The sequence below is a fragment of the Aspergillus vadensis genome (assembly GCF_003184925.1).
Source record: "Aspergillus vadensis CBS 113365 unplaced genomic scaffold BO88scaffold_17, whole genome shotgun sequence".
Lineage (NCBI taxonomy): Eukaryota > Fungi > Ascomycota > Eurotiomycetes > Eurotiales > Aspergillaceae > Aspergillus > Aspergillus vadensis.
In genome coordinates, this window is record NW_020292055.1 from 695266 (window position 1) to 715765 (window position 20500).

Genomic DNA, 20500 nt, shown 5'->3' on the forward strand with positions numbered 1-20500 from the left:
GATTCTGGCCAGCCAGGATTTGCGGCTAGGAGGTGTCTAGTGTCTGGCGATGTCTCAGGCCGATGCCTGACCCGGCATGCCGATATCTGGTGGTGGATCCTGTCCGATCACGGCACGGTAAGTTTAAATGGGCCCAGGATCACGAGCAATATACAGACGATCCAACGTGGTCACCGGTGCGCTCGGGAAGTGGATATCTTCCTGCTGACGGAGGATTATGAAGCAACTCGATACGGGCCATTGCAGAACGGATGCAGCGTCATGAGAGGTATAAAAGCCCAGTGAGTAAGGTCTTGAAGTTATCATCACCGTTCAAACATTCCGGAGCGATCATGGCCACCAAGATGCTTCGAAGCTTGACCCTTTTGGGTGCGCTGTCAACAGCCCTTGCAGCGCCTTCTACCCGTCACTCTGGTCCCCAGTATGATTACATCGTCGTTGGTGGAGGTACCAGCGGTCTCGTGGTTGCCAACCGCCTGTCGGAGAACCCCAATGTGTCGGTCCTCGTTATCGAAGCCGGCGGTTCTGTTCTTAACAACTCCAATGTCACGGATGTTGATGGATACGGACTAGCCTTCGGTACTGACATCGACTGGCAGTACGAGACGATCAACCAGTCCTATGCTGGCAATGCCCCCCAGGTGCTGCGTGCTGGAAAGGCGCTTTCAGGCACGAGTGCCATCAACGGTATGTCATGCGTGGGCTGAAATGGAAATAAGCACTAACGTATTCACAGGAATGGCGTACACTCGGGCCGAAGACGTTCAGGTTGACGCATGGCAGACCATCGGTAACGAGGGATGGACCTGGGACAGCCTGTTCCCCTACTATCGGAAGAGTGAGAACTTGACTGTTCCCACAGCCAGCCAGCGTGCTAGAGGAGCCACCTACGACCCAAATGCCAACGGCGAGGAGGGTCCGCTGTCCGTAGCCTGGCCTGACATTCCCGCCAGTAACCTCACCAACACCCTGAATGCCACCTTTTAGGGACTGGGTGTTCCATGGACCGAGGATGTCAACGGCGGCAAGATGCGTGGCTTCAACGTCTACCCTTCCACCATCGATTACACCGCATATGTGCGTGAAGATGCCGCTCGCGCATACTATTGGCCCATTGCGTCTCGTCCTAACCTGCACCTGATGCTTGATACTTTTGTCAACCGTCTTGTCTGGAAGGATGGAGGATCCCAGGGCAATGCCACTGCTGCTGGTGTTGAGATTACCTCTTCCAATGGCACCATTAGTGTGATCGGAGCAAGCCAGGAGGTCATCATTTCTGCTGGTTCGTTGAAGTCGCCCGGTATCCTGGAACTCTCCGGTATCGGTAACCGGGATATCTTGGAGAAGTACAACATCTCTGTCCGCGTCGATCTTCCCACCGTCGGTGAGAACCTTCAGGACCAGACCAACGCGGGGCTGGCTGCTTCCACCACTCCTGGTCTGACGGGCACCAAGACAGTTGTGTATCCCAACATCTATGATGTCCTTGGCAACGACACCCTGTCTGTCGCACAATCCGTCCGCCGCCAGCTCAAGCAATGGGCCAACGAGACCGCCCAGGTGAGCAGTGGCACCATGAAGGCCGAGGATTTGGAAGCTCTCTTCCAGCTGCAGTACGACCTGATCTTCAAGGATAAGATCACGATCGCCGAGATCTTGTACTACCCCGGTAGCACCAGCAGTATTAGCGCCCAGTACTGGGCCCTGATGCCCTTTGCCCGTGGCCATGTTCACATTGGATCCGCCGATCCTACTGCCAAGCCGATCATCAACCCCAACTACTACAAGTTCGATTGGGATCTTACCAGTCAGATTGCGGTGGCCAAGTACGTCCGCAAGACCTTCCAAGCTGCTCCCTTGGCCAACATTGTGACCAAGGAGACCAACCCTGGCTTCGAGGCCGTGGCTGCCAACGGCTCCGAGGAAGACTGGAAGGCGTGGCTGCTCACACAATGTAAGTCTATACCACTATTCCCCGAGTAATCATGTATGCATGCTAATGCTTGTTTCACAGACCGCTCGAACTTCCACCCGGTCGGCACTGCTGCCATGATGCCCAAGGACAAGGGCGGCGTGGTCAATGACCGCTTGACGGTGTACGGCACCAGCAATGTCCGCGTGGTGGATGCATCCGTCCTTCCCTTCCAGGTGTGCGGCCACTTGGTCAGTACCTTGTACGCGGTGGCCGAGCGGGCCTCCGATCTGATCAAGGCCGACTCTGGTCTCTTCTAAGCAGATGTGTCAGTAGTTAGTCCTTGAATAGTGTATTTTATAGCATAGCAGGAACATAGATCATAGACCAATACTTCTTCATCATTACCACATCCACACTATGTACATAACATAATTATTCGTACCATGTTCGTGAAGCCACATTCATTAGCCCATTACTGTACAATAGAGCCGGCTGTCCATACACAACCATCTTCAATATTATTCACATTACACCAGTCACCCTCTAGTAAACAGAGGAAGTTGTGTTCAAAGTGACATTGCGGATAGTGCAACCCTCAGTCTTGTACTGCTGCGCATACGTTCCCTCGAAAATGCTCGTCAACCAGTTCCACGCCCGGGCGTTGCCATTCACCTGCTCTGCGGAGTGCCCACCGATGGTGTTCCGCTCATACAAGATGTTCAATCCCAGTCCACAGTACCGCTTGATCACGCGATCCGTGTCCTGGATGGGACTGACCTCGTCGTGAATGGCTTTGTACGCGAGCACCGGCATCTGCGGGAACCCATGGTAGCCCATGTATCCGTCCTGGTTCAGTGCCTTCTGCACCACTTGCGCCTGGAACGTGGCAGATCCGTTGACGAAGTAATCGAAGATGTTCTGGAAGGCATAGAAGACCTCTGCCTCGGACAAGGTCAGGTCCTTGGCGGCCAGGAATCCCGTGCGGTTGTAAGGACCCGTCGTCTTCAGCTGGCTGAGGATGAACTCGTATGTCTCAGGGTGCTGGCTTGACAGACCCAGCGCGGCGGCGGGGATGAGTCCCGCGCTGATGGTCGAGGTCACCGTGTCCATGACGCTGGTAACGTTGGGAGTGAGTCCACCCACGGCCAGACCGGCAATGTTCAACTCCGGAGCGTATTGCATCTGCAATTCGGCAGCCCATTCGCTGGCCAAGGCACCGCCAGAGTATCCCCAAAGAGCGTACTTGGCATCCTCGTTTAGGCCGAATCCGGAGGCGAGCACGCTGCGGACCGAGTCGAGGGTGGCATGGCCGGACTGCACACCGGCAGTGAAAGAGGCATTGGGTCCCTCGTAATCCGGAACGTTAACGAACCAGCCCTGCTGCAGGGCGAGGATAATATCAGAGGGCGGGCTAGAGTACATGGCGTAGCTGGGACTGGCGTTGACGTCGAACGAATCGTACGCGATCTGGTAGGAGAGCAGAACGCTTTGGTTAATGGCGGCGGAGGCGGCCTCGGTGGGCACCAGCAGGGTAGTCACAGCCCACGAAGGCTTGTATTGACTGTCTGTAGTGCGATAGAGGATGTTGTAAGCCGCCGAGGCATTGCCCACCACCACGGTCAAGTTGCCGGGCGCGGGCCGCACGCGCAGGATGGCACCGGGATCTGCCTCCTCGAAGCCCTCGGGCGCGCTGTACCAGGGATCCTGGCTGGGCGGGATGGGAGAGGAGCCTGGCGTGGGCAGCGCCGTTGCGCCATGGAACAGGCTCGCGGCCAGAAGCAGCACCGAGGGGATGTACATGGCGGGAGGGAAGATCAACGGGGGTGCGAGGTGAGAGGGATGGAGAGGGAAGGTTTGGGAAAATTCGGGCAGATCAGCTCTGTATTAATAATTTCTACTATAACCAAGCTCTGCTTCCTCTGTGTTTTGCCAGGATCCGGATCGAAGGATCCGTGGCTTCGATGGAGAGGGCGAACCCGCCAGTAGGAAACGAGCGGATGAAAGTCAAACCCCGGGCTTGATTCATGCAACAACATCCCGCCTACACCTCTCCTCCAGTGACGGTTGGGCATCACGCCCGAGCGGGGATGGACTAAGCCGGCTTCAGCAAAGCATCCGGGGCGGGTCTCGCGTGCGATGACGGCACTGGTGGAGCCGGCAGAACAAGAGCTGACCCAGAAGTTGCGGATCACTCGGATGTGCTGGTTGCTGGTTGCTGGTGCCTGGAATAAGTTCCCACCGAATGAACGAGTTTGATGGTCATCAATTTAGACAGAACTGCCGCAGGAGATCAAACAGGAGAGAAGTTTATTCCGGGGAAGCTTTCTGCCTAGGGCTTGGCTCCGAAGGAACGTGACGAAGATGCTGCAGGAACTAGTTCACCCAAGCTAGTAAGGGTGGCATGAGGGGAAACTGCAGTGTTCACATGCTATCCTTGAATGCAATATAGAAGTCTCATAGAATACTAAACAGCAGGTGGGCTCGGACATTACTCTCAGAGGAGTAGATGAGCCACATCAATATCGTATGTCGTAGGACAAGAGCTGGGTTGCAGCGGAAGCTTTACCAACATAACCCTCGAGCAGCTTGTTATTGCATGACACAAAAACCCGATGCCACTTCATACGCATGCTTTGCTCAATGCCCCACAGAGGGCTGATCGGGGATCGCCGCGATGGGTTCAGCTGGCCTCGCGACCGATTGAGTCTTCAACATATTAACCATAGCCAGTCAGACCGACCAGAGATAGTCAGAATGGTATCTATGAAGCAGGCCTAATTTGCGAGATACTGGTAGACAAACAAGACACCTCGGTCGCAAGGAATGGGTGAAATGTGTGCATGGGTTGAGTTCCAATGATTGTTATTGTGCTGACACATAGGAGCTGATGGATCAGCCTCGCGGATTACGTTTTTGGGAACTCAACGTGGCGCTCTCCCCCCACGACCCTAATTTACTTTGACTCTCTCTGCTTATTTCCCCGCTCGATATGTTGCATCGCTAGTGTGTTCATCTCTTCTCATCACATGTACTTTTCTGACAGAACCTCGGCAGCTTGAGTCTGTCTCACCGACAGTTTGCCAACTCTATTGGTACAATGGTCACCCAATAGCGATACAGCTCACTGATGCCCTGCTGCAGTGAGTGATGTTGATTGTTCTGCCACCATGACCATTTTCTGAGGCTGCAGTCCAACACATAAAATGGGAACACAACCCTTGAATACGATTGGCCAGACCAGAGCTGAGCGCCCCAGCGACCTACTTCTCGTTCTGCCGGTCAGTACAGCAAAGTAGGGACATAGCATCGTAGTCCCTCCCACTGAGTCAGTTCTGATATTGTATTACTGGATCTTCTAGTCATCTGTTGCTAGCCATAAGCTATGTATAATATTCATCATCCACTGCCGGTCATCATCCATCTGCCCGGTCTACCATGGCAGCTCCTTTCCATCATACTGGTTTAGACCAGGGTTGTTCTCCCACCCAGCAACATGAATATTCAAGAATTTTCCATTGACTTCCACATCCCGATCACGGATCATCTCCAAAACGCGCTCGACTCCAGTTCCGACCGGAAGATCAGCGTGTGAATTGGCTTCGTCTGTTTTCAACCACTAACGTTCGAATCAGATATATGGTCGGACTGACTTGAGGTCTGGATCGGCACTCACCCCAGGACTCACGCAAAATACGGTGAACCCTTCCTTCTCAAGCTCTTGAGAATAAAGCACCGTCATCATGTTCAAGGCGGCCTTGGTGATCTTGTAGGAGGGGGCGGGCAGGTCCCGGTAGACGGACTGCTTTTCAATGGAGCCGACGCTGCTGGAACTAGAGGATGCGAGTCAGGATTTAACACATCGGGTTCCTGGGTCAAGAGGGTCTTACATGTTGATGATCTTCTTCATAGAGCCCTTACGCAATAGCGGCAAGAAGTTCTGGGTCATGATATGAGGACCAGTCACATTGACACGGAACGTGTCTTCCAAGTCCGTCCTGCAGGACGTTAGTTTCCATCAAATCAAAGATTGATGTGGTTCACGGGTTAAAACCAACATGTCCTTAAGCCGGCCCCAGCCCACGATGCCAGCGTTGTTAATAAGTACATCCAGTCCCTTGTCTCCTAAGATGCTCTCGATGGTCTGAGCAGCCCTTTGTATGGTCTCGGGGATCGCAACATCCAAGTGGACTAGCACGACTCGGCTGGGATGCCGGTCCGCTAGGTCCTGCAGAGAGGCATTGACCGATCGCGAGGTGGCAATAATGGTGCTGACTTCTGAGAGAGGCTTTTCTGATAATTGGCGCACCAATTCGAAGCCGATACCACGAGTACTGCCAGTAACTAGGTAGGATGCCATGGTGCGTATTGTAGATACAGCCGGATTGCTCAGTGCAAAAGAGAGTCGCATTGGTGAGAGCCCAACATTTTATATACTTCATAGCATTCCTCCATTAGCCCCTCCAAATCCCCTATCCTTATGGTCTTTTGCCTCTCTCTATGCTTGTCTCCGTTTCCCCCGTGTACAATACCTGCCGTGCCTGTAGCCACTGGTCGGAGTTAGTGAGCTGGGGATAATTAACTCCGGAACACAAGGTTTGCGATGTTGCACAGGTCCGCAAACCCCGAGCAGGAACCGATCTTTACCAGCATAGCAGCGATTATCCGTGGATGTCTACATCACACCCATGGGCGTCATGATTGAAAGCTGGTCTTCTTATATCTCTCCCCTCTGTTGTGTTTATCTTGTACCCGGTTCTGCCCGTCGATGACCGCGCGGGATCGGGCGCCTTGTCGGTTTCCCTTTTCGGGGGAAGCCGCTCGCGCAATCATCCCGTGGCGTTAACGCTAGGCATAATTTGGTTAGCGTGGGTGATCGATACTGATACCGGTTATTTTCAAAGCCAGCAACAAGAAGAAGGGCTTATTACACCTGGTCGACAATCACCGATTTAAATAAATACTCGGACATACAGCTCGAGGCCCCTACATTAATAATATCTTCAGCAATTACCAGCAAGCTGGGGTCCCCACACAGTGCGGGATGGATCAGAGGCCCTCTTGGCGTGAATTGCCACAGATTCAACTTGGTAACCACGCTATATAACAAGAGTAGGCCCCGAAAACACATCTTGAGTCGCTAAAACCCCCCCCATTTCAGTTCCAGGCCTTCAGAGCTTAGCATATACAAGCAGAAGTCATGAGTGACAAATATGCAGCAGTGCACCAGTCGCCCAAGGGCGCTGGCGACGCGCGCCCAACTGCCCTGCAAGTCATCCAGGATGAACATCTTGAGAGCCAGTGGTCTGACAAGGTTATCCTCATCACCGGCTGCTCGTCAGGTCTGGGTGTGCATACTGCGCGAGCCCTATACGCTACCGGTGCTACACTTTACCTGACGGTCCGTGACCTCGACCGAGCTACAACAGCGCTTGGTGATATGATTGACAGCCCACGCGTGCACCTCTTGTCTCTCGATCTCAATTCCCTGGCTTCAGTGCGTGCCTGCGCGGAGAAATTTATAGCAAGATCTCCCCGGCTCAACATTCTCATCGCCAACGCTGGAGTCATGGGCTGCCCGGAAGGAAGGACGGAAGATGGTTTTGAGACACAATTTGGGACCAACCACCTGGCGCACTTTCTCCTCATCCATCTCCTACATTCTGTGATGCTGGCATCGTCCTCACCTGCGTTTCACTCACGGGTGGTGCTACTATCCTCCGGCTCGCATCGCTTTGGCCAAGTCAACTTTGACAATCTGACCTGGGAGGGCGAGTTCGACACCTGGATGGCCTATGCACAAAGCAAAACAGCCAACATCTGGACCGCTAATGAGATTGAGCGGCGGTATGGAGCTCATGGTCTGCACGCGGTCAGTCTGCATCCTGGGACCATCGCCACAGACCTGCTGCGTCATGTGCCGGCTGACCAAATGGCGATTTGGGTTGCGGATAAGGAGTTGGAAAAATATTGGAAGACTCCTGAGCAAGGAGCTGCCACTACGGTCTGGGCGGCAGTGAGCCCAGAGATGGAAGGGAAGGGTGGAGTGTATTTGGAGAATTGTGCTGTGGCCAATGCATGGGCTCCTGCCGCTGGTCCTTGGGGACCGGGATATGCCCAATGGGCGTATAGTCCGGAGAGCGAAGCAAGGCTTTGGGATGTATCATTAAAACTCTTGGAGCTGCAGGTGTAGCAATGGACTGGGCTACTGAAAGGCATACTCCAGGTTTCCATAATTTACCGAAATCCTATTTCAAGCAGAGGCAACTTAATTGATACAAGTAGGAGACATTCACCCTAGCATTGCCTGAGCTTAAGAGATTTAGTGTGGGTCCTACATTCAGCTTGAGAAGTGAATGTTTTAACGGTCCTCTCTTATGTCTTCAGCCATGTCCACCCCATTACTGCTGGTTAAACTCCGCAATGACACTGCGCGGTGCCTGATACGGACCGATACTCGTCCATTCCATATCCAATCCAAAGCCCTGTGGTCCTCCGATACGCAGTCCTCGCTCATCTCCGGTCCAGAGAGGATGCGCCGCCATGCCGATGACACTCACACGCAGTCCATACCGCAGCTCCTGCGACCCGATTGCCTCGCCATCCTGGCCTAGAACCGAGATGAGGTCGGGTACTGTGCAGATAACCTGCTGGGCTGTGGGGTTTGCGGGGTCGATGTACGCAGCATACAGAAACTCATTTTGAAATGGAATCACCAAGTGACGTGTCTCTGCCGAGACCTGGTTGTCCATAGTCTCTCTCTCCTCGCCGGAGAACGGGGCAATTGTGCACTGGCCGACCGTGTACCCGCGACTGACATCACGCTTCACGTCGATGATCTTGCCACTGTACAGTAGCTTGCCAGGTGTTGTCTCAAACTATAGATCTGTTTGTTAGATTACCGCATATTGACAAGAGGGTAGTACCCACAATGGCTTTGATAATATCTGCCTTGGACCGGCGGGCGCAATGAATAGCCCGACCCAGATACCAGGCTTGGGACACTGTGTTCGGGACGCAGTATTTCTTGACAATGTCAAAGGTCAAGGGTACAGCGGCCACAGCAGTCGAGATACCAAGATTCACACACTGGCATCGAAGCAATTCCTCCACTCGACGGTTGGATTCGGCTTTCTACAGATAATCAGCGGAGAAATGTGAGCCCTCTACAGGGGAAGTCATACCAACACCACCCCAACATTACCTTTCGCGTCCGCAACCACACACGGGGTTATGGGGTGTCCATAAACATAAGGGGTCCCTAAACACGAACTCGGCATTAATTCTAGGAGGTCATACGGGTAATGGTTTCTTACCGTGCTCCATGGTGGGATAGGCGCGGCCCATGAGATCACCATCGAGAACCGGAATATCGTAGTAGGCGCTGGTGGGAAAGGTGGACATGCCATTCCCTCCGCCAATTTCGTCGGCGATAATTCCTTCAAAGTGTGTATGCCCAGAGAGACGGACGGCATGGTCGATGGCAGTTGTGAGTTCTATTTTGGCCGGGATTCGCTCCCCCGAAACACTGGGGGCGCCGTACCACGATCCAAATACGCAGACACCCGAATCGTTCATGCTCTCTGGAGATACCACCCTCATACGTCCCTTTGCCTCGGGGCTTTGCAGCCAGTCAAGACATTGCAAGTACTGCAGATAAGACGGCCCCCCACCACCAGTGCCCAACACACCGGTTCCGGTCGCGATGAACTCCAAGTCGACGGCGGAAAGGTACCAGACTTGGTCCGTCACCTCTGGAACATATCTATCAAGATCGAGGGGGGCACTGTGTTTGGTGCTGATCAGGGAGGGAGGAATGCCGTTCGCCGCCGTCTCGATTTTCGATGCTTCCTTGATGGACGGATCATTGACATCAGTTGACATCCAAGATACCAAATGCTCCTCTGCAGAATCACTGCCCGGAGCGGGAGTTGCAAGCTTTCCAACAGCCTTGACAATAAGCCGAACGGCCTTGTTCGTGACATATTGCAGTGGTATTTTGTCGACCTCCACAACGCTCACATCGTCCTTGTCAGCCCCGCGTTCGATGGCGGCCTGCATCGCTTGCTGCTTTGCTGCTTCCACTACCGCTCCCTCATCGCGACCCTCCAGGATCTCAATAACATCCACCTCACCAGATACTTTGGCAATGGCAGCACCAACCGCGTTTGCAGAGTCATGGTGCGGAGGAAGAATACACTCGGTGACGCCTTCAAGTGCGTCCATGTACACGATGGAGCCACCCCCGACCAGTAAGAGGGTCACGGGCTGATCAGACACTTTCATCTCATCAATAGCGCGCTCGAGGATTTTCTTCATGCCCGCGCGAGCTCTCCTGAGAACAGTGGCCGGTAGGTGTTTTACCCGAGAGGGCTCTCCCAACTCAGCCTTGCCAGACGCGACAACGATATCTGTAGAGGTCATGGTATCGCCACCAAAGACTAGGGCGTCCTGTGTCAAACGATAACCGACCGAGTCGGGTCCAACACTCACGGTGTCTTTGACGCCATCAATGTGGATGCGACTCCCTCCCCCCAGTCCCACCGAGAGCACCTCTGGGATAGGAAACGCCGTACGTACTCCACCGACTTGAACAAAGTTGGGGGCCTTGCGGGGGAATCCAGATGGCAAGAGAGCGCAGACATCGGTCGTCGTTCCTCCCACATCCATAACCAGGACTTGAGTGTCAATCCTGTCCGTGATGCTGCTACTATTGCTACGTTGGTCCAGACCGGCCAGATAAGCTGCCCCCGTCAGACTGTTCGTCGGTCCACTGGCAAAAGTCTGGATGGGTCGCTCTGCGGCCATGGCTGCGCTCGTCAGAGTACCATCGTTTTGAGTAAGATACAACGGGCATTTGAGCTGTAGGTCATTCATGGCGAGACAGAAAGCTCGGATGGTCTTCTTCGCCAGAGCCAGGATGGAGGCGTTGAGTATCGTCGCATTCTCACGTTCCAGCAGCCCAACACTGCCAATATCGGCAGAACACACCACGGATAAGTCAGGACTTTGCTGTAACATCAATTTCTTGCAAGCTACCTCGTTCGCGCCCCCGTGGTCAAGGGGCGAGAACACCCCAACGAGAGAGACGGTGGTGATTCCGGCCTTCTCGATCGCAGATACGGCATCCTCAATCTGTCGAGGGCAGATTGGCGCGATTTCCCGACCATCAATTTCGAGACCTTAGACGTATTCATCAGCATCGCCAATGACACTGGGGTTTGTTTGAGGTACCTCCGTCGAGATAGAAAACCGGTCCTCCGATAATTTCACGGAGTCGTGGTGGGAAGTCGGAGAATGGCGGTACCTAAGCTACCATCAGCGACAGATTGTCCATGAAGAGACCAGGGCTGTTTAGGGGTAGAAATACCGCTCTAGTGTAAGGACCACACAGACGAACGACAGCGACCCTACTCAGTCGACGGGGGTCGGCCTCCACAACAGCGTTGACGAAATGAGTTGTACCGATGGCTACACTGCGCACCTCATGGGCGGGAATCTGCGTTTTGGAGAGGACATCGACGATGGCGGTACAGATACCAGAAGTGACATCGGCAGTGGTGGGAGTTTTGCTGGAAGCGCACACGCCCCTCTGTCGATCTTGATGCAAGTCCTGTTCATGGAGGGTTGCGGCGGCCGCGTTGAGGATAGCAGCATCGGTATTGGTGCCACCCACATCCACACCGATTCGATAGAATGCCATCTTGACGGACCACTGATAGTTGATAAGGGAACCAGATAGGCTTCAAGGGCGGGACTGACCCGTCATTTGTACCTGTGGCACATGTGCCCTCATTCTCTGCAGTCGCAATCAGGCTAGAGTCCGACCCCGCTTCCTCTGATGTCGCTCATCCTTGGCTGGCGCCGGCCGAGATAAACCCTTATCACCCAAACCGGCGGGTATATCTGTCTGGAACCAGGATGTAGTAAGGCTTCATGTGTTCATCGCGTGTTGTTTAACTCAGCCAGCTCGCCATGACGCTCCTGCAGTGGCTCGAGGTCCCCCAAGAAGGAGAGACCACTCCCGACCGATGGATTAATAGTGATATCGAACCCATTCAGGCGGATCGCCGCCGCTGGGGGTTTTGGACCTTCAACAATTATTGTCAGGGGACACCCCTCCATGTTTCCTTGTGCAGGCCTCGCTAACAGGAGTATTCTGCGCAGGGGTCCTCATCAGCTCCAACATCTCTGGATATATGACCGGCAGCTCGTTGATCGCCCTGGGACTGTCTTGGTGGCAAGCCATCGTCGCCATCGTGGTCGGGAATATCCTGGCGACCATTTTCATCGTCCTCAACTCGCTGCCCGGGGCCTATTATCATAGTAAGCGTTTGGCGGGGCTGACCCGCTCTGCATGTGTCTTCGGGTCTTAACTGACCTCTTGTTCAGTTGGATTTCCTGTTGTGAATCGGTATGTCTGGGGCATGTATGGCAGCCAGTTCGTCATCTGGAACCGTATATTCCTCTCCCTCAGTAAGTCCCACCGGTGAAAGTCAGAAACGCTCCCGCTGATAGGTCTAGTTTGGTGTAAGTCATTTAGTTCACCCGTCGCAGCAGATACTAACCGCCAACCTCACGACAGATGCCTTTCAGGCATGGATCGGAGGCGAGTGTGTGTATGTTTGCCTGCAGGCCATTTGGCCCTCACTGGAGAAGCGCATCCCCAACCACATGCCTGCCGACACCGGCATGACGACCGCCGAGTTCGTGGGATACATCATCTTCATGGTTCTTTCCCTGCCAGTAATCTATGTGCGACCGCATAAATTGCAAAAAATGTTTTACATCTCGGCTGTCATTGTTATTGTTTTTGAATTCGTACTGCTAATCTGGTCATTGGCGACCATGGGTCCCAAAGGCTTCGGTGACACGCTGTCTTCCGGATCGAATGTCTCTGGGTGGATGATCGCGTATGGAATCATCAGCACGATAGGCAGCATCTGCGCCGGTATTTTGAACCAGAACGACTACGCGCGGTTCGCACGACGACCTCGAGATGCCATTTATGGTCAGCTCTTCAGCGCGGCACTGTACGCCATCATAATCGGCGTAATTGGCATTCTCGTCACAGCGGCCACGCAGGAACGCTATGGAGAAGCCTACTGGAATCTTCCCAAGCTCCTGGGCGCCGTCATTGAGAGTGGGGGGTCCCGGTCGCGCGCAGCAGGCTTCTTCGGAGGCATCGCGTTGATTGTCTCGCAAATGGGGGTCAATGTCCCGGGCAACGCTCTGTCGGGAGGTAGGAAGATTTTTTGCACACGGCCCTTGTTGGAATCAGTAATTGACGAAGCTAGGGTTCGATCTGGCGGCGACCTTCCCCAGGTATATTAACATCCGTCGGGGCGCGTACCTGACGGCATTGGTCTCCATTGCAGCCAATCCATGGAGATTGGTCAATACGGCCACGGTATTTATCACGGTCCTTAGCAGCTACTCGGTGTTCATGGCGCCGATGATCGGGCTGATGATCGCGTCGTATCTGTGCGTCCACCAGCGAAAGATCAAAGTCCCGGACCTGTTTGTGGGAGATGCACGGAGCATCTACTGGTATACATACGGGGTAAATTGGCGCGCCATCGTCGCGGTAAGTCCCTCTTCCGCCTCCAGAGGCCCTACTTTTCCCCTTTGGTGGACTGACACGGGGCCCAGTGGATCTGTGGGACAGTCCCCTCGCTTCCCGGTTTCATTGCCTACGTCAATTCAACCATCCATGTTCCGGCCGGGCTGATGCATCTGTACTACATCTGCTTCCTCAGCGGTGCGTTGATCGCCGGCGCCGTGTTTGCGGCGCTGCATTATGTCTTTCCCGACCGACGGGTGCGATCGTTTCTCGCATCGGCCCCTACAGCTCGAATTTTGATCGAGGAATATCGGGACCAGCAGATTACGGTCGAAGCAGTAATTCATGTGAGGTCACCGAAGCTCGCGGATGATGAGGGAGAAACTGCCATCGATGAGCGAGTTTGATTTCCGCGACGTGGGCGGGTAGCGAGCTGTTATTGACGCGTTCCAGTTAAGGCAATGAATGGATGAGTATAGTGTTTCATATGATCGAACTGCAGCTTGATAGACCAAACTTCGCTATTAGATGCATCTATATTATTCACTATTGGAAGGTCCCTAGAGGCACACTCCCCTTTCTTGCCCGAGTGACATGGATATATATATCAGAGGTGACTACTAGCTGGTACTGTGGGGTGACTTGTAGCCATGCCGGCATTGTAAGATCAGGCTAGTAGTAAGTGGAACTGATTGAAGTATCGAACTGGTTGCCACGAACATATTTTCTCTTCTTGAGCGCTCTAGTTACATGGTGCCATAGCATTGATTCCCTTGATGTGGTGGAAGCGACTTGACGGTGACAAACCCAGTCCGATCGCCGACTGTCTCCACAGCGGCTGGAAATATCTTCACCCCGATGCGGCAATGGTCCAACCACCACACCCCCCTGAGATGCAGGACATGCAGGGTCTGGTCCAGACCCAAGTTGTGGGTTGCAGATAATATTATTCCGTATCAACAACAGCTGCTAAATAGTCTAGCTATCGCGATAAAATTACATTGTGCGCCAGTCAACCAATCCGAAACCGCAGCTGGACCGGAAATCCTTACCGGGCTCGGTTTAACACCGAGGATGACGCGTTCGGAAATCGATCGACAGGCGAAAATTGAAGCCGTCGAAAACCTCTTCAGGACCGTAAGGGAACGCCCTGAACCTCTTTGAACCTGTTCTCGAGATCTCCTTTCTGAATACCATAGATCCAAGTCAATCAAAATGAAGGAGGATGGTATTCAGACCAGCAGTGAGGGTAAACAGCCCGAACATTCCCCGCCGGGGGTCGTGCTGGTGCCTCGACCCAGTTCCCATCCCCAGGACCCGCTCGTAAGCATCTGGCCCCAAGAACACCTTTGGCCCCGGAATGTGTGCTGATGGCTTGAAGAATTGGCCATATCGTCGGAAACAACTTATTCTGGCCACTCTCTGTCTGGCCTCCTTTTCGGGGGCTATCGCTCCCCTATCTGGCCAGCTGAACCTGGCTCAACAGGCCAAGATCTATGGCAAAACAAGGGTCCAAGAGTCCTATGCTGTATGCCGACCGACTTTTGTCCTCGTTTTTGCTCCAATGTATGTCCTGACAAGCTGTATAGAACTCCGCCGCATTGGCGGGCATGGCCTTCGGGCCCTTCTTCTTTGCACCTGTCGCCCATCGACTGGGTCGCAGCTCCGTTATCTTCTGGTGCATTCTGTGTGCCCTCGTCTGTCAGATTTGGGCGGCCGTCATGACCCGTTCGGATGATTATATCCCCTACATCATTTCGCGACTATTTGCCGGCTTTTTCGGTGCTGTGCCGACTGTTTTGGGCCCGCGCGTCATCACCGACCTGCTGTTTCTGCATCAGCGCGGTCGGGCCTTCATGGCCCTGCATATGGCCTTCCTGTTTGGCACCATCGCCGGCCCGACCTTCTCGGCCTTCATCTCGGCCAATGCCTTCTTCCCCGTCGAGTTCTGGTGGACTGTCGGCCTGTTGGGTGCCACAGCCATCCTCATCTTCCTCTTCCTCGAAGAGACGGGATATGACCGTGAAAACCCTGATCGGAATCCTGCCATCCCGACCAACTGGTTGGCCAACCGCTGGGCTACCTTCTTTTTCGGCCAGCGTTTGGTGCAGCCCACCACCTGGTCTGTTACCGTGAGTGACGACCCTCAAAAGGAACTAGCTATAGGCTCTGTAATACTGACCATTGTTCTAGATGAAAATCGCCGTGGCGCCCATTCTGATCGGTATCTGTCCGGTCACAGTCATCATGGGTACCTTCACTCTCATTTCCTTCGGCTTCTACGTCGGCATGAATGCACTGGTGCCTGTGTGGCTGCAGCGGACGCCAGAGGAAGGTGGTTACGGTTTCTCCTTGAAGCAGAACGCCGCTTTCACCTTCTGCCACTGGATCGGCATCCTTGTCGTCCAGATTGTGGGCCACTACTACAATGACCGACTACCCCTGGCGTTGGCCCGACGCTTCAACCACGGTGCGTGGAAACCCGAGTACCGTCTGCAGGTGCTCTGGATTCCCAGTCTCATACTCAACCCCATCGGACTGGGTTTGTTTGGCGCCACTCTGCAGTATCACCTGCATTACATGGTGCTGGCACTGGCGGTATTCATCGTGACAATTGGCTCTCTAGCCAGTGTGCCGGTCACAGTCAACTACGTCGTGGAATGCTTCACGCGCTACCCCGCTGAAGCGGGTATTGTGATCGGCGCCTACCGTATCGTCTACGGTCTGACCATCAGCTTCTACATTGACCCGTGGGTGGCAGCCGTCGATGTCGGCTGGGTGTATGGCATGATGGCTTTCTTTGCCATCTTCTCGTTTCTGTTCGTCATGCTGCTGATGTGGAAGGGACATGCCATCCGCGAATGGCAGCTGGCTAGTGTGGCCAGCAGTGAGGAAGGTGTGCAGGTCGAGGATGGGATCAGTGAGAAGGGGACGGTGGAACACGATGGAGAGAAGTTGAAGGTTTGATACCCCTAGAAGTTGCTACCGGCACATAGCGTGCTGAAGTGTAATGTGTGTACCTAATTGACCGATCTATAATTTCGGGCATATACGAAATCATCTATACTCTTGTCTAATCGATCATCTAATCATCTCTGACACCTAACTGGGATACTTTTAGTACACATTGAAGAGGGAGCAACACGCTCACGCATGCAGAACCGTTCCATTCTCCTTCCTCACAAAGTCCAAGAACACGTCCAATTCCGGACTTGAGGCTCCATCCACCACGAACACCGCGGGCTTTCCAAAGGGCGCCGACACCTGCGCCGTCTGTCCTCCCCGGTAGGTCTGGCCACTCCACACATGGGTATACGTGCGGTTGGCACCGTGACCGGGGAAGTACACCTCTACGGACTTGTGGCCCTCATCGAGCACCGGCGCCACGTATAGATCCCGTCCAAGGAAGAAGCTCTCGTAACTGATCTGTCGGGCGCGGAGATCCTCGGGGTGGTAGAGCACCGGCATACGCAGCAATGGCCATCCGCGGCGCTGACTTTCCGTGTTGAGGATGCGGCGACGGTACGGACCCAGACTGCGGAACATCCGGGCGTTGTAGGCGAAGTACGCATACGTGGTGGAGTTGCTGTAGAACTGAGCATTTACGCTAGGCACGTTGCCCTCGTGCGACCGGAACACGGCACTCGACACGGCGCCCAGTTCACCCCAGCGGCCCAGAAGCTCAGCCGATCGTGGGATGGCTCCGGAGGAGTTGCTGGTGGTGGGAGGCTCGAAGACGGTCGTGTAGCCGCCAATGTCACTGTGACTGTGGGCATATCCGGAGATGCCCATCTGGCCTTGAATAGTCACCACTGATTTGATGCCGTCGTTGGGAGTCCAAAGAGTGGCTTGGTCGCCAACCCAGAATAGGTTCATGTGCCGGTTGCCGCCCATGGAGGCAGAGCGGTGGAATGTGACCATCTCATGGAACAGAGGCATCTCGGCGGCCACAGAGCGTTGGTAGGCCGCCCAGTCGCGCGGATACTGGTTGTGGTAGAAGAAGGCGCTGGTGGAAATGTTGGCCAACGAGGTATCAGAAGCGATGGGCGTGTATTCGCCAAAGTCCCACATGCAGCCGGAGATGTTGGCACTCCACACCTGCGTGCGAAGAACGTCGGCGAACCACGCGCGAGTTTCTTCGTTGGTGAGGTCCAGGATACCGGCGTCGATGCCCTTGCCGCTAGAGATGATCGCCGTGGAGTTGGTGGTAGTGTTCTGCACCATGTATCGGTGCTTGCTAGCCTCCTGGAAGAGATTGCGGCGATAGCCATCCGACTTGCTGCTGACGTTGGCCAGGAAAGGGTTCACGTAGGCGAGGGTGCGTACGCCGTGCTGTTCGCGTAGAGTTTGGACAAACTCGGCCCATGTGGGATACAGCGAAGTGTCGGGCTCCCAGTTCCACCACAAACGCGAGATGTTCATGTTGCCATAGGGGGCTGACTGCAGATGCGTGCCTGACCTAAGGCCGGTTAGTAATGATGAGTGCAGAAAAGCCAGGAGGTCACTCACCAATCTTGCAACCACACACCGGCGACCGGGCAATCGTGTTCAAAGCCTTGCTTCACAATGCGATTGACCTTCTCCTGTCCACCCTGAATGCCCAAAAGCGCGCCATGGTCCACCCAATCTGGAAGAGCCGGCATGCGACCGGTGTACTCAGTAAGCATGGTGATGGCGTCCAGCATGTTGTCAGCCTGCATCAGGTGGCCATGCACCGAGAGACTATCGTAGCGCACCGTGACAGCATCGGGGCGCTGGAAGTCAAAGACAGCGTAAGCCGTATCATTCTCGTCGACGTAGAAGACGCGACCGTCAGAGCTGACGTACTGAGGGATGGCCGTGTAGGTGGTGTACTGGTTGCCGCCGCTGAAGAAACCTTGCGAGTCCTCGATGGTCGTGTATGGCTGGTCACCACGTCCGACACCCTGCTCGCGGGAAAAGATGGGGATCGACTGATTCTTCATGGAAGCGAAGGACGCCTGCGCACCGAGACCGTAAAAGTCCTCCCGCGCGTGTGATGCGAATGTGAGATAGAGACGTTCGAAGGGGACACTGGCATTCGCATCTGAATAAACGGTGGCTTCAAAGGCAACGCGATCCGAAAAGGCCTTAGGAACCCAAAAGTTCATGGCATAGGCAATGTCCTCCCCACCACAATCCAGGAGATAACCGCGCACAGCGACCTGGTTCTTCACACTGTCGCGACGAGGGATACCCGCCAGCTGGGTGATATTCTGGCCTTGGCATCGGGCCTGGTCTACATTGGTGATGTTGAAGTTGCCGCTATCCTCGACAATCTGGTCCTTCCCGGCGCTGGCACTGAGGAAGGGCTGACTGGGGAGGGTTGAGAAGATGGTCTGGTTGTCTTGATGGATGGAGATCTGATGTTGGCTTGCCTGGTAGGACAGCTCCAGTCCACTGCCCAGGGGCCAGGTTGACCGGGCCTGCCCCAATGAGGGCAGGCCAGCCAGCATTGCCACGGCTCCCAGATAGGTCAACGACATCTTGGGCGAGAGACTTGATCCTGTCACAATGCTAGTATCCCGGGTTCTAGTCCGGCTTTATAGGTAGACTTCCCCACCGCGTCTGAATCACTAGATGTCCTCGTTGCCATTGCTAGCCTCCACTCAGTTGGATTGATGGGGACTATACATGAATCGCTAACTCGTAAAATACTCCCATCTAGGATAGACAACGGTTGATGGTGGTGCAGGACTCGGCTCAGTTGCCCTGTGGGAAAGAAATGAAGGGCCGTGTAGAAGCAGAAGAGAACCCTATGAGCGGACATTTCCCGACTCTGGGGCAGGCAGTGGACCCTTCGGCAAAGCTGGCCGAAATGCGTGAAGGGCATTCGATCATGTTTAGTCACGGATGGAGGCATCGGAAGCCACGAGAACCAGCATGCCGATTCTTACCCGAAATAGTCGAGTGTCCACTATCTGGGGAATCCGGAGAGTCTCCAGACGCCAATGATGCTCGTTCAACAGCCGCCTTCTTCCCCACAAACCCGGCTGGGGGAGTTGATCAACTCGGCTAATGAAGTCATATTTCCTGAATTTCAAGCAGAACTTACTCTATCTCTTCTGCCGACCATGTTAGTTCTATGGAGCCCCTCAGTACCGGCCAATCATTGTATCCCCCCATAGTGCCCTGGTCAGGCCATGGGCTCGAGCTTCTGCTGCTGCAGGATCAGCCTAGCGAGTCACATACTTGTCGGACGACGGTGTAACTAGTGGTCAAACAACCGCACGGTGTTTGGTATTCCATGCCTGTCTCCACAACTGGAAAATTTTCATTAGGCTGTTTCTGGATGGTCGCACAAGTCTCACGGCCCTTTTCCAACAACGGCAATTCACAGGAACTGCCTATAGCCCGTCGAAAACTTCAAGAGTACCCGTTTTGGCTGCAGAGCTAATGGGGAGGTGAGCCTCTGGGTTCCTGTGTCGGTTCCGAATGATCAGTATCACTCAGGTTACATGGCTTAAAACCAATCTACATCTGGGCCATCGCCCTATTTGTTGAAGTATTGTTTTGTATTCACCCTGCGCTTGTTGGTCAGCCGATTGACCTCGTATCCTGTCCGCCCATAGTCATTGGTCTTGGTTTCCATGTCGTGACTGCTGTAATCTCCTCACCTGTACTAATAGTGATGGCTCAGGTAGGCTCACTACTGCTATCTAGGGGTGGAAGAGGGGAGTTTGTTGGCCAAGAGGCATGTCCCTTTTTACATGCTATTCACAAGGGATTTGCTACTTGGAGTGCGTAAGCACTGAGAGTCTCTGGTTTAGCTCGAGATTCGAATGGAGATTATCTTTCCTATGCTTGCTTCGCACCACCAGTATGATAGTGGTGGTGTTCAGCTTCAACAGGCCATATTACCACCAGTCGGTATACGTTCCCTTGGTCCTGTTTGAGAAGATCCAAGGTAATGCGGCCTGTTGCATAGCCCGGACTAGTGCCAAAAATAAATTATGCTTATACCTTGACAATGAACAGGTTGTATTTTTAGAAGTCAGTGGTCGGAG

General features: G+C 54.1%; 8 protein-coding genes across 8 annotated transcripts; 4 read left to right on the forward strand and 4 right to left on the reverse strand.

The window, feature by feature from the left end:
- Positions 1 to 332: 332 nt before the first annotated feature.
- Positions 333 to 2232, forward strand: BO88DRAFT_427192 (GMC family oxidoreductase; the record flags this gene model as incomplete). Its single annotated transcript, XM_025708963.1, has 4 exons — positions 333 to 687; positions 737 to 927; positions 988 to 1954; positions 2015 to 2232. The coding sequence occupies 4 exons, from the start codon at positions 333 to 335 to the stop codon at positions 2230 to 2232; spliced, it is 1731 nt and encodes a 576-aa protein (XP_025561255.1).
- A 74-nt stretch (positions 2233 to 2306) lies between these two features.
- BO88DRAFT_406316 (LIP-domain-containing protein) lies at positions 2307 to 3746 on the reverse strand. The gene has a single exon (XM_025707123.1). It carries the CDS (start codon positions 3713 to 3715, stop codon positions 2459 to 2461), a length of 1257 nt encoding a protein of 418 aa, XP_025561256.1. The 5' UTR covers positions 3716 to 3746; the 3' UTR covers positions 2307 to 2458.
- A 1599-nt stretch (positions 3747 to 5345) lies between these two features.
- Positions 5346 to 6607, reverse strand: BO88DRAFT_466100 (SDR family oxidoreductase; the record flags this gene model as incomplete). Its single annotated transcript, XM_025711453.1, has 4 exons — positions 5971 to 6607; positions 5803 to 5910; positions 5589 to 5745; positions 5346 to 5531 (listed from the first exon to the last, which is right to left on the reverse strand). Exons 1-4 carry the CDS (start codon positions 6321 to 6323, stop codon positions 5346 to 5348), a joined length of 804 nt encoding a protein of 267 aa, XP_025561257.1. The 5' UTR covers positions 6324 to 6607.
- Positions 6608 to 7112: 505 nt separating this feature from the next.
- On the forward strand, positions 7113 to 8105 carry BO88DRAFT_489396 (short-chain dehydrogenase; the record flags this gene model as incomplete). Its single annotated transcript, XM_025712695.1, has 1 exon — positions 7113 to 8105. One exon carries the CDS (start codon positions 7113 to 7115, stop codon positions 8103 to 8105), a length of 993 nt encoding a protein of 330 aa, XP_025561258.1.
- Positions 8106 to 8243: 138 nt separating this feature from the next.
- On the reverse strand, positions 8244 to 11615 carry BO88DRAFT_436778 (hydantoinase/oxoprolinase; the record flags this gene model as incomplete). The annotated part of the gene is made up of 6 exons (XM_025709581.1): positions 8244 to 8790; positions 8843 to 9046; positions 9097 to 9173; positions 9229 to 11094; positions 11147 to 11219; positions 11283 to 11615. The coding sequence occupies 6 exons, from the start codon at positions 11613 to 11615 to the stop codon at positions 8314 to 8316; spliced, it is 3030 nt and encodes a 1009-aa protein (XP_025561259.1). The 3' UTR covers positions 8244 to 8313.
- A 262-nt stretch (positions 11616 to 11877) lies between these two features.
- On the forward strand, positions 11878 to 13882 carry BO88DRAFT_392036 (nucleobase cation symporter-1 family protein; the record flags this gene model as incomplete). Its single annotated transcript, XM_025705039.1, has 6 exons — positions 11878 to 12017; positions 12080 to 12238; positions 12305 to 12388; positions 12456 to 13154; positions 13210 to 13499; positions 13565 to 13882. The coding sequence occupies exons 1-6, from the start codon at positions 11888 to 11890 to the stop codon at positions 13880 to 13882; spliced, it is 1680 nt and encodes a 559-aa protein (XP_025561260.1). The 5' UTR covers positions 11878 to 11887.
- A 538-nt stretch (positions 13883 to 14420) lies between these two features.
- On the forward strand, positions 14421 to 16519 carry BO88DRAFT_436780 (polyamine transporter). The gene is made up of 4 exons (XM_025709582.1): positions 14421 to 14798; positions 14857 to 15003; positions 15065 to 15607; positions 15669 to 16519. Exons 1-4 carry the CDS (start codon positions 14691 to 14693, stop codon positions 16440 to 16442), a joined length of 1572 nt encoding a protein of 523 aa, XP_025561261.1. The 5' UTR covers positions 14421 to 14690; the 3' UTR covers positions 16443 to 16519.
- Positions 16520 to 16622: 103 nt separating this feature from the next.
- On the reverse strand, positions 16623 to 19409 carry BO88DRAFT_466103 (alpha-glucosidase; the record flags this gene model as incomplete). The annotated part of the gene is made up of 2 exons (XM_025711454.1): positions 17985 to 19409; positions 16623 to 17934 (listed from the first exon to the last, which is right to left on the reverse strand). The coding sequence occupies exons 1-2, from the start codon at positions 18977 to 18979 to the stop codon at positions 16623 to 16625; spliced, it is 2307 nt and encodes a 768-aa protein (XP_025561262.1). The 5' UTR covers positions 18980 to 19409.
- Between the last annotated feature and the right edge of the window lie 1091 nt (positions 19410 to 20500).

Bases quoted from the DNA above. Each gene is read 5' to 3' on its own strand.
- BO88DRAFT_436780 (XM_025709582.1), top strand. From the start codon at position 14,691: ATGAAGGAGGATGGTATTCAGACCAGCAGTGAGGGTAAACAGCCCGAA. The intron at 14,799-14,856 runs GTAAGCATCTGG...GATGGCTTGAAG, and splicing joins CCCATCCCCAGGACCCGCTC to AATTGGCCATATCGTCGGAA. The intron at 15,608-15,668 runs GTGAGTGACGAC...CCATTGTTCTAG, and splicing joins CCACCACCTGGTCTGTTACC to ATGAAAATCGCCGTGGCGCC.
- BO88DRAFT_406316 (XM_025707123.1), bottom strand. From the start codon at position 3,715: ATGTACATCCCCTCGGTGCTGCTTCTGGCCGCGAGCCTGTTCCATGGC.